Below are 12,855 nucleotides of genomic sequence, written 5' to 3'. Positions count from 1 at the left end.
CACATAGGACTATTCACAGCAAAGGCAGATAGCAGACTGAGAGCCACTGGCAGAATCCACAGGAAATGTAGTCCGCTCACAAAGGAGATAGCTTACAATACCTTCGTTCCACCGATACTTGAATGCTGCTCGTCAGTCTGGGATCCGTGCTAGACGGAACTGACGAAGAGACAGAGAAGATCCAAAGAGCGGCAGTTCGTTTCGTTACAGGTTCGTTTAGTAACCACGAAAGCGTCACGGAAATGCTCCGTCAACTCCAGCGGCAGACACTACAAGAAATGTATTCTGCGTTATGGTGTCATTTACTGTTAAAGTAGCAAGAGCGTAGGTTCCTAGAATAGTTAATTAATGTATTGCTTCCTCCTACATATATCTCGTGAAAAGATCATGAGAGCAAAAGTAGAGAGATTCGAACTCACACGGAGGCTTACGAGCAGTCGCTTCTTCCACGAACCGTCTGTGACTGGAACAGGGAAAGGGGGAAGTGGTAGAAGTATACAAAGTACCCTCCATCACACACTGTAATGCGACTAGTGGAATACAAATGTAAATGTAGATGTAGAGGGAAGATGTCATTGACGAGAGAGGTTTGAAATGACGTCAGTAGTGCCGATGGCGATGCAGTATCATGGTTTGACATGCTACAGACAGTGACCACCATTTAACTCATTAATATAAGATAAAGAGTAACATACAAACACTCTGACGTCACTTAGGTATTGCGTCTGTTGCAAAAGCCATCTCCACAATAATAGGGCAATCTGCATCAACAAAGCGGAAACTGATGAGAAACTCGTTTCCTCAACTGTAATTACACTCAGTAGGTACCTAGAAGCACATTTGTTGAAACAGCTCTTTTCCCTACCCACTTCCGCAGCATCGCCTTCAGTTGTGCTGGAGCCACAACTGCATCAGACCACAAGTTATGCGAGCAGAAATGTGTGCTGAGTGCTTCAGGGCTACTCACTGTATTACGCCCGTATCACACGGAGTAAGATACGCTGCATGTTTGCTAGGTGTTGTGCTTGGCTGTTAGTAGGGAGAGGCTGCGGCAAGCTCGCATGCCGAAGCAGTCACTCGGCGTAAGTCTGTTGCAAGTTGTGTCGTGGAAAAATGTTCGCTTTATTATGTCAACGGCTCAAGCGGGCCACATCAGCCGGAAGAGGGGGGTGCTAGCTACGAAAATCCAATGGCAGGCACTGTAATACTGCTACCTACCATTGCGTACTGCAGGAAATGTAGTCCACGCATGAAGTAGGTACCTTACAAAACCATTGTTCGACCGATACTTGAATACTCTCGTCAGTCTAGGATCCGTACCAGAGAGGACTGACGAAGAGATAGAGATTATTCAAAGGAGAGCAGTTCGTTTCGTTACAGGTTCGTTTAGTAACCACTAAAGCGTCGCGGAAATTCTCCTTCAGCTCCAGCGGCAGACACTGCGAGAGCGGCATTCTGCGTTAGCTGCACTCTGTCTTACAACGGGCCGAGTTTCTCCACGCCAGCTGGAGTAGCGCTTTCCAGACATACGTGGTAGCAAGCACGGCATTCCAACACCACAGTGCCGCCCGAACAGGTATATGTAGGCTTGCAGCCTAGCTGAAGGTCACATACACTGAGGACCTGTGTCTCGCCACCCGACAACCGGACCTGGCTTGCCCTGACATCACACTGGGCTTTTGACATGTCCACTTCTGGCGACGTACTGCACCTCAGCTCCGGCCCTGACTTCAACTTCATCTCAGGCGCAGATGCCCTCTCTGTACTAGCTGATCACTTCCACAGTCGCACCCGCTACTAGATGCAGTCACGAGCCTGCTGGAGTCAGGTAGCGTGCTGCTTTCAGGAGTCCAACCGAGACCACCCCATCGAAAGCGTTTAGCGCGCGCCAGCACCTGACACTACTTCGGCTTCAGAGATCCTGGTTTCGGCCTGAGCCCGGCTACCCACCTTGTAGACTGCCCGTAACACTCGCTGCTGGCCTCCACTACGCTGTGCGGCTGCCGTCACTAGAGATCAGAAGTGAACTTGCTTTTAATTAGCCAGCGAATCCTTTGGCGTCATCTCGAACTCGTCGTCTCCGAATGCTCGAAGACTCAACTCGAGTCTCCACCGTTGCCCCTTTTAACTGAAAACTCGTCACTTGAGTGTGTGTGTTTGAAATCTTATGGGACTTAACTGCTAAGGTCATCAGTCCCTAAGCTTACACACTACTTAACCTAAATTATCCTAAGGACAAACACACACACACGCATGCCCGAGGGAGGACTCGAACCTCCGCCGGGACCAGCCGCACAGTCCATGACTGCAGCGCCTAAGACCGCTCGGCTAATCCCGCGCGGCACTTGAGTGTGTTGTCAGAGTACAAATGAAATGTACCAACCTAGAAAGGAGAGCGAATATACGAATTCGCAAGTACAGGCGATAACTGACGGCACTTCCGGAACATACGAAACCGCTGGGCATGACGATTATTATACAGGGCGAAGAAAAATTCGCGCACTCTGACTTCCTAGCGCGATTCCTCATATACTGGCAATTCAGAATTGTCTGTCAGAAAATTTCGTCCAGCGCGTATTTCTGGCAGTAAATGGACGTTAAAGATAGGCAGTCTGACAACACTGTAATCACGTGTACGGTAACAACCTTTGTGAGGATACAGCAGAAGTGCTGTGCAGTTGGTGCAGTGGATAGTGTTTTGGGTTACCATGCAGGAGGAGGGCTCGATTCTGGGTAGGGGCTTATTTGTTTTTGTTAAAAGTATTCTGCGTGGTACGGTATCTGGCGTCTTAATCGTCATATAGCGATTACACTGGGTCTTTGTACAAAGCATTTGCAGTTACGTACTAAGAACACAGAAATGGAAATACAATCTTTTCATTGATCAGCTCTTAAAGAAACCTTTTGCATGTCGTGGACATGAATTGTTTCACACCAGTGCATCTACTAGATTCCAACTTGTTTTGTGTGTACCTTTCTCCAGTGGTTCCATCGATTAATACCTTCTATTATTCTAGCAAAGTTCAGGTCCATTGCATTTTGTTAGGGCCTTAGATATCATTAGGGCTAGCAACGTGCTTTGCAAATAATTTCGATGGGACCATAATTTGCGTCCACGATGTACAAAAGTCTTCTTTAAAAGCTGACAAATTAAAAGCGATTGTATTTCCATTACTGGTTGTTCATATTACGTAATATCGCCAAGAACGCCTACCCATACATTGGGTGAGAATCGAACCTGATGCCTTGTTTCTTGAACTGCGTGGGGATTTTGGTCAGCTAACACGTGCTGATTATGGGAATTTACAATGCCATCTCGTGTAAGCTCTGCCTCATCAATAAACAAAATGTGGGAGACAAATTGTGGATCTGCATCGCACTGCCGCAAGAGCCATTGGCAGAACTGCACTCTGGCCAGATCGTCTTGTTTCCTAAGGGCCTGGACGCACTGAACGTGGTACAGATACAACAATTGTTCATGAAGTAGTGCGCAGGCCAGAGGATGACTAACACTTTCAGCTGTTGCTATTCGTCGCACACGGGTTCCAGGATTGTCGTCACTGCCCGTAGAACACGCTCCTCTATTTCAGGCGTGCGAACTGATGGTTCAAATGGCTCTGAGCACTATGGGACTTAACATCTGTGGTCATCAGTCCCCTAGAACTTACAAGGGAGCCTCCCCATCGCACCCCCCTCAGATTTAGTTATAAGTTGGCACAGTGGAGAGGCCTTGAAAAACTGAACACAGATCAATCGAGAAAACAGGAAGAAGTTGTGTGGAACTATGAAAAAATAAGCAAAATATACAAACTGAGTAGTTCATGCACAAGATATGCAATATCAAGGAGATTATGTGTTGAGCAGCGCCGTGGTCCCGTGGTTAGCGTGAGCAGCTGCGGAACGAGAGGTTCTTGGTTCAAGCCTTCCCTAGACTGAAAATTTTAATTTTTTATTTTCGGTTTACATGACAAACTCATGTTTTCATCACTTTTTTGGGAGTCATTATCACATCCACAAGAAAACCTAAATCGGGCAAGGTAGGAGAATCTTTTTACCCATTCGCCAAGTGTACAAGTTAGGTGGGTCGACAACATATTCCTGTCATGTGACGCACATGCCGTCACCAGTGTCGTATAGAATATATCAGACGTGTTTTCCTGTGGAGGAATCGGTTGACCTATGACCTTGCGATCAAATGTTTTCGGTTCCCATTGGAGACGCACGTCCTTTCGTCTACTAATCGCACGGTTTTGCGGTGCGGTCGCAAAACACATACACTAAGCTTATTACAGTGAACAGAGACGTCAATGAACGAACGGACAGATCATAACTTTGCAAAAATAAAGAAAGTAAACTTTTCACTCTAGGGATGACTTGAACCAAGGACCTTTCGTTCCGCAGCTGCTCACGCTACCCACGGGACCACGGCGCTCCTGAGTTCACACTATCCTTGATGTTGCCTATCTTGCGCATGGGCTATTCAGTTTGTATATTTTGCTTATTTTTTCATAGTTCCACACAACTTCTTCCTGTTTTCTCGATTGATCTATATTCAGTTTTTCAAGGCCTATCCACTGTGCCAACTTATAACTAAATCTGAGGGGGGTGCGATGGGGAGGTTCCCTTGTTAGAACTACTTAAACCTAACTAACCTAAGGACATCACAAACATCCATGCCCGAGGCAGGATTCGAACCTACGACCGTAGCAGTCGCGCGGTTCCGGACTGCGCGCCTAGAACCGCTAGACCACCGCGGCTGGCGTGCGAACTAAACGAGCAGTTCCACTGTCTCATTTGTTGTGTGCTACGGAACCTGTTTCCCCGAGACGCTACAACAATCGGCTGAACAGCTTAGCAGATGGTATCCTGCATGTTGGAAATCGTTCAGTATACAGCTTACGGGCTCTCAGATTAGCTCCTTCTACTAAACCGTAGCCGTAAATCACGTGTTCTATTTCCCATCTGGAATAATGCTTCCATTGCTAGGTTATGTGAGAGTATCTGCAAGAGAGAAAACATGTTATACCGCACTACGAACATCACAATAACATGTGCTTTAAACGTGACCTGTAAGTAGGCCAAACATCACGGTACGCACCCGGAGTTAGGAGAAATGTACGCGAATGTAGACAGATGTATCAGGAGTACAGTACAATCACAAAGCGTAAACGGAACAACTCACTGCAGAACATTGAGTCAACTAATGCTTCGATCGATACTGCATGGCAGTTTCCCAGTAAGCTGTCGACCCTGGTTTGATACGGAGCGGCAATGCAACAACGGTGCTCATAACCGCAACTGCATGTTTCTGATGCCTCCCTACCTCGCAGTATTCCATGCCAGGGGCTATAACTAATGTTAATTGTCGGGTAGTCATCTGTAATAGGAGAAGTAATGTATTGCCATGGATGACATCACAAGAGCACCTCCTATGAACACGCATTCGTATTACAGGACGTGTGCTTTGTAGCACCCATGGTCATAAGATATTTTAGTCTCGTTTTCGTGCATAATATAATTTCCTGTAATACTGGATAGATTTTTAACACCCTGTCGCACTTGACAGTCGTCAGGCGCATTTTTTTTGTGTTTTCTCAGATATATGCAATTCCGTATTTGCAAAGTGTAGGTGGAGTCACCCAAAACAAATGCTGGTCATCACGTCTTTCATGTGATGCCAAGGGTCGACGAAAATCGTCGGATTGTTTCGCGTTACAAACAAAATGGTTTTTAAAGCGGAATTTGACGTGCCCATTAAACAGAGCGGTCCCAAATTAGTCTCGCGCGGTATTCGTTTTGTCGATATATAGTAATAGGGACATTAAAGAACGAAGATTAACCAGGCCTCCAGCAGCGACGGAGCAGCTCTGCTGCATGGTGGTGCCATTCAGAGCGCGGCTCAGTCTCTGCTTGAGTCCTGGTTTATTTTTCGTGTATTAATGTTGCTATATATCGATAAAATGTATATCGCTGTAGACTAAGTTGCGACCGTTCTGTTTAATGGGCACATAAAATTCCGTTTTAAAAATCATTTTGTTCGTAGTGGGGAAGCAACCGATCTTTCCGTCGACTCTTGGGGGCCGCATGAAATGTGTGATGAGCAGTATCTGTCTGGGGTGACTCTAATTAACTTTTAAAATACGAAATAGTAAATATCTGCCGAAACACCAGAGAAAATTCGCCTAAAATACGTATACATGCCTGTATATGTACATACACTACTGGCCATTAAAACTGCTACACCAAGAAGAAATGCTGATGACAAACGGGTATTCATTGGACAAATACATTATACTAGACTTGACATGTGATTACATTTTGACGCAATTTGGGTGCATAGATTCTGAGAAATCAGTACCCAGAACAACCACTTCTGGCCGTAATAACAGCCTTGATACGGCTGGGCATTGAGTCAAACAGAGCTTGGTTGGCGTGTACAGGTACAGCTGCCCATGCAGCTTCAACACGATACCACAGTTCATCAAGAGTAGTGACTGGCGTATTGTGACGAGCCAGTTGCTCGGTCAGCATTGACCAGACGTTTTCAATTGGTGAGAGATCTGGAGAATATGCTGGCCAGGGCAGCAGTCGAACATTTTCTCTATCCAGAAAGGCCCGTACAGGACCTGTAACATGCGGTCGTGCATTATCCTGCTGAAATGTAGGATTTCGCAGGGATCGAATGAAGGGTAGAGCCACGGGTCGTAACACATCTGAAATGTAACGGCCACTGTTCAAAGTGCCGTCAATGCGAACAAAAGGTGACCGAGACGTGTAACCAATAGCACCCCATACCATCACGTCGGAAGATACGCCAGTATGGCGATGACGAATACACGCTTCCAATGTGCGTTCACCGCGATGTCACCTAACACGGATGCGACCATCATGATGCTGTAAACAGTACCTGTATTCATCCGTAAAAATGACGTTTTGCCATTGGTGCACCCAGGTTCGTCGTTGAGTACACCATCGCAGGCGCTCCTGTTTGTGATGCAGCGTCAAGGGTAACCGCAGCCATGGTCTCCGAGCTGATAGTCCATGCTGCTGCAAACGTCGTCGAACTGTTCGTGCAGATGGTTGTTGTCTTGCAGACGTCCCCATCTGTTGACTCGGGGATCGAGACGTGGCTGTACGATCCGTTACAGCCATGCGGATAAGATGCCTGTCATCTCGACTGCTAGTGATACGAGGCCGTTGGGATCCAGCACGGCGTTCCGTATTACCCTCGTGAACCCACCGATTCCATATTCTGCTAACAGTCATTGGATCTCGACCAACGCGAGCATCAGTGTCGCGATACGATAAATCGGAATCGCGATAGGCTACAATCTGACCTTTATGAAAGTCGGAAACGTGATGATACGCATTTCTCCTCCTTAGACGAGGCATCACGACAACGTTTCACCAGGCAACGCCGCTCAACTGCTGTTTGTGTATGAGAAATCGGTTGGAAACTTTCCTCGTGTGAGCACGTTGTAGGTGTCGCCACCGGCGCCAACCTTGTGTGAATGCTCTGAAAAGCTAATCATTTGCATATCACGGCATCTTCTTCCTGTCGGTTAAATTTCGCGTCTGTAGCACGTCATCTTCGTGGTGTAGCAATTTTAATGACCAGTTGTGTATCTGGATATGTATTTATATGTACATAACTTTTTTGAATACTTCTATAAATTTATTTTAATGGTTAATCTTTATTCAGCTTCGTTAGAGGACCTCTGATCCTGGCAATCGGTCAAACTGAATCAAGCCTAGCCTTACACTCCTGCACGCTTCAAAGTAAGAGATAAGGGAGTAGGAAGCGACTACAGTTCTATACTCACAAAACTACGGCGGGCAGAAAGGAAAGCATGTATAGTAGTTGGATAAATTAACTGTAAAACAACAGCTGTACTGTGAAGTGTTCATACTTTCCAGATAGCTAGGTAATAGCTGCACTCAACTGCTCTACTTTGTCAGTAAAATATCGGCTACACAACACTGTGTAAAATAGTAAGGTATGTTTTCAAATCTGTGTGGGAAATCTTGCACAAACAGCGCACATCGAAATTCACAGAAAAAAGGTGGCTGAAAAATGTCAGTGGATTTTAAGAGCATGCTTTGTGATCAGGATAATAAAACGCCTCAACCGAAGGAGGAAGTTCACTTAACAGCAGTAGAAATGTTTTCCCTGATCACTTAATAGACAATACTAGCTAAGCACTATAGCAAGACAAATGTATATAAACCTGGTTTAACAATCTCAGAGAACGTTGAATTAATTTATTGCCGAAAGTGAAAGACTATTCAGTTTCTATCACTACTGAAATTTGTGCAGTTATATATTTATGACTGCAGTACAACAAAGCACTGATTACATTAAACCGGCTGAAGTAACAAAATTCATTTTAACCTGTTATTGTTAACTGAATATCTGTTCATTCAGATTAAAGGGCTCTCGCCAGGGAGCATAGTATTTGATGCTTACCGAGATTTCACGTCTTAAGTGGCCACATTCGAGCAAAAACCTCACCTGTAGAACACAACACAAAATAATCTGACAGTGTTCCATTTAGCTCATGAACGCTCGCGCTGGGTTGTGTTTGCCGGCCACCGGAGCCATGGAGGTCGTCAAAAGGGTCCCGCGTCTTTTCGGCCAGTCCCATTCGAATAGTGAAACAAACATCACGAGTGTAACAGTGAGGTCTGCAAACACGACAGCAAGACCAAATATTCCATTCCATGACGAGTGTGTATTCACTATTCGTATGTGCGTACAGAGTCCGTTCATATTGCCAGGAGGAAGTTTAAACAGAAGTTTCCAGGTGTTCGAATTCAGAGTCGTGATGCAATTCACAAATTGGTGAATAAATTTCGTGAAATGGGAAGTGTGCATGACAAGAAGCGTAATCGTCGAAATACAGTGCTCACAGAAGCTCATCTCGATATTGCGTACAAACATTCCCTAAAAATCTCTTAGCGTCTTTCTCAGTAAATACAAATTTCTTGCGCCTCTGTACAAAAAGCTGCTAAGTTACTTGGGCTAAGGCCCTATAAAGTGATGATAATGCAAGAACTTCAACCTAGTGACACCCCACAAAGCGTTAGAATTTGTGAATGGGTTCTGAAACAAGTGCATGACAGTGAAATGGATTATTCCTCTAGTTAACGTTTTGAGGTAGGGAACCTTGGGTCGGAAAAGCCATCTTAAGGAGACAATAGGAATAAAATCCCATTACTGTGTACTTTTATTTATATTAATTTCAGTTAACTACAGATACCATCATTGACACAATGAACGTACCATTTGTGCTGTATCTTAAAAATGTGCTGAAACTGACAGTCATCAACCTCAATGCAAGCATGACATCGGCGAACAAGATTCTGACGCACCGTAATAAATATCTCTAGTGTGTTTCGAATCTCGTCACAGGCAGCTAAAACTCTGGCAACTAATTCCATCTCCGTATACACTTGGGTCTCATACACAAGTGACTTTAGATATCCCCATAGGAAATAATCAAGAGGATTCAGGTCAGCTGACCTCGCAGGCCATGGAATAGGACCACCCATTCTAATCCAGTGACCAGGAAATATTGTTCCGACACTGCTCCATCGTATTTTACTGTACGTCTCCGAATAGCATTGAGTAATGACTGGGTCTGTCGTTGATTCATAGCACGTTCTATCATGGGAAAATGTAAATACGATACAACACACCTTATGAACAAGTAAAGTGAAGAGACCTGCATCCTGACTTCTTGGTAATCAGGCTCGCCCTCCTTGTTTGGCTCTGAGTACTATGGGACTTAACATCTGAGGTCATCAGTCCCCTAGACTTAGAACTACTTAAACCTTACTAACCTAAGGACATAAAACACATCCATGCCCGAGGCAGGGTTCGAACCTGCGACCGTAGCAGCAGCGCGGTTCCGGACTGAAGTGCCTAGAACCGCTTGGCCACAACGGCTGGCAGTAGTTTCACTAGAGCATTTATTACTACATAGAGATTCAATAAAGATGCCTTCAGAGATAACAGACGTAGAAAATACGTACGTACTAGTATGGAATATACTTCCTTAGCTTACGGTGTGTTTGATTTGATTTATTTGGATACAGACTTGCGTTTCTGCCAAAATTTGACATGTTGCGTTGAAGCGCAGAGCAATAGTCAGCCATCGACCTTGATAGCTTAACTTCATCGTAGAGTTGTCGCCATATTTTCTGCTGTCTGAACCAACATTCTCGGGAAAGAAGTAAAGATTTGACACTGGGAAACAGGATGAGAAAGTTTGAGAGTAATACTACTTCCCAGCTGTCTGTACGCACGAGTACATTCCTGTACAACAGGCAAAAAGTCAGCAGGTTTATAATTTCGAAGGAAATTGACTAAGGAAGCCTGCTAAGAAAGTTGGCTATGACTGACGTGAATATGAACTGTGTATGTGTCTCAGCATCTTTCAGTCAGGAAGTAGACGTCAGCGATGATACTGCGTACTTATAATTTCCTGGTGATAGGGGTTTTATAGACCATATGCTCTAACAGTCTTTTACATTTGTTTCTGCCTAGTGCGTTGGTTATCCAGTCGGAGTTGATGCTTATTCGAACTATGTCTTCTGGGATGTCATCTCGCCACATACTTCCGGGTCTTCCTCTCGCTCCAGCTAGTGTTCTAAAGAATATTACTAATATTACTCTAAGTAGTCTATTTTCTGACGTTCTTGCCATGTGACAAGATCAGCTCAGCCTTCTCTACTTTAGCGCTCCAGTGATGTTAAGGTGTATGCACAATTTCCCTAGTTAATTTTTTATCATTCTTCATCACGTATTTTCATCGATTACAGGTCCAAAAATAGTTCTTAATATTTTTATTTCGAGTAGTAATGACTTTTTCCATCTTTCCTTCCGCATATAATATATTAAAGCTTCACATCCGTATATTACCGGGAAGATACACCATATGATCAAAAGTATCCGGACACCTCCAAAAGCATACGTTCTTTATATTAAGTGATTTGTGCTGCCACCTACTGCCAGGTTCTCCATATCAGCGACCTCAGTAGTCATTAGACATTGAGAGAGAGCAGAATGGGGCGCTCCGCGGAACTCACAGACTTCGCACGTGGTCAGGTGATTGGGTGTCACTTGTGTCATACGTCTGTAGTCAAGATCTCCACAATCGTAAACATCCCTAGGTCCACTGTTTCCGATGTGTTAGTGAAGCGGAAACGTGAAGGGACGCGTACAGCACAAAAACGTACAGGCCGACCTTGTCTGTTGATTGACAGAGACCGCCGACAGTTGAAGAGGGTCGTAATGTGTAATAGGCAGACATGTATCCAGACCATCACACAGGAATTCCAAACTGCATCAGGATCCACTGCAGGTACTATGACAGTTAGGCGGGAGGTGAGAAAACGTAGATTTCAAGGTCGAGCAGCTGCTCAAAAGCCACACATCACGCCGGTAAATGCTAAACGACGCCTCGCTTGGTGTAAGGAGCGTAAACATTGGACGATTGAGCAGTGGAAAAACGTTGTGTAGAGTGACTTCACGCTACAAAATGTGGCGATCAGATGGCAAGTTGCGGGCATGGCGAATGCCCGGAGAACATCATCTGCCAGCGTGTGTAGTGCCAACAGTAAAATTCGGAGGCGGTGGTGTTAAGATGTGGTCGTGTTCTTCATGGAGGGGGATCACACCCCTTGGTGTTTTGCATGGCTATGTCATAGCACAGCCCTACATTAATGTTTTAAGCACCTTCTTGCTTCCCACTGCTGAGGAGCAATTCGGGGATGGCGACTGCATCTTTCGACACGATCAAGCAGCTGTTCATAATGCACGGCCTGTGGCGGTCAATAACATCCCTGTAATGGAGTGACCTGAATCCTATAGAACACCTTTGGAATGTTTTGGAACGCCGACTTCGTGCCAGGCCCCGACCGACATCGATACCTCTACTCAGTGCAGCACTCCGTGAAGAATGGGCTGCCATTCCCCAAGAAACCTTCCAGCATCTGACTGAACGTGTGCCTGCGAGAGTGGAAGCTGTCATCAAGGCTAAGCGTGGGCCAACTCCATATTGAATTCACTCATTACCAATGGTGGGCGCCACGAACTTGCAAGTAATTTTCAGCTAGGTGTCCGGATATTTTTGATCACATAATGTAGTTGACCCATAAAACGAGAATTTTTAAGTTAGTGCTAAGAGAGCTTTCCCCTTAAGATACTGACACAACTGTTAAATGTTCCGTTAGCTGATTATAGGCGGGGGTCTACTGCGGTATCCATTCTACTGTTTTTACTAAAAGGACTCCACAAATACTTGAAGCGCCGGTCAACTGTCTTGAAAGTGAATCAATCTACAGTCAAAACTGCAGAATTCCAGATTTTCTTACCTATGACTAGATATTCTGCCTTCTCTTCATTAAAACGTAATGCTGCTTTCTCAGCCATTTTGGAAAAGTTTTCCCTCATGATTATTTATGTTTTGCAGCTACTTATTAATGCTATATAATCCCTATAGGCAAGTCTGTTAATATTGACACACTGGAGCTCGATCCCCTGCTGGTTAGTTTCAGTAAATTCTCCATCAGTCTTCTCTAAGACGATGTTAAATAAATTAGGTGAAAAGGCTAGCTCCTGTCTCAGTCCAGTGTGTACAGCTTTAAATTGTCATTTTCTCCTACCAGTGTCTTGATATGGCTGACAGTTGGGTCTATACCCATTTTAACTAATCTGGTTAACTCTGAGAGCCTTTCAAATTGCCTCTTTCTGTTAAGGAATGTTTGACAGTGTATGCTATAACAAAATTTTTTGAAATACAGAAACAGTATGTGATTTTACTTCGTTCACTCATATTGTAGCCCTGCAGT

At 44.8% G+C, this 12,855-nt stretch overlaps 1 protein-coding gene across 1 annotated transcript in view; it reads right to left on the bottom strand.

Annotated features, from left to right (window-relative positions):
* LOC124722664 (inactive phospholipase C-like protein 1) overlaps positions 1–1,740 on the bottom strand; it is a 342,264-nt gene extending 340,524 nt beyond the window's left edge. The window contains exon 1 of the mRNA XM_047247809.1: positions 1,615–1,740. Coding sequence (XP_047103765.1) covers positions 1,615–1,740 — 126 coding nt within the window. The remainder of the gene's footprint in view (positions 1–1,614) is intronic.
* Between the last annotated feature and the right edge of the window lie 11,115 nt (positions 1,741–12,855).

Source organism: Schistocerca piceifrons, chromosome X (genome assembly GCF_021461385.2).
Source record: "Schistocerca piceifrons isolate TAMUIC-IGC-003096 chromosome X, iqSchPice1.1, whole genome shotgun sequence".
In the NCBI taxonomy this organism is placed as follows: Eukaryota; Metazoa; Arthropoda; class Insecta; order Orthoptera; family Acrididae; genus Schistocerca; species Schistocerca piceifrons.
The sequence above is the reverse complement of the archived record's forward strand: the minus strand, read 5'-3'. Positions and strand labels throughout refer to the sequence as shown.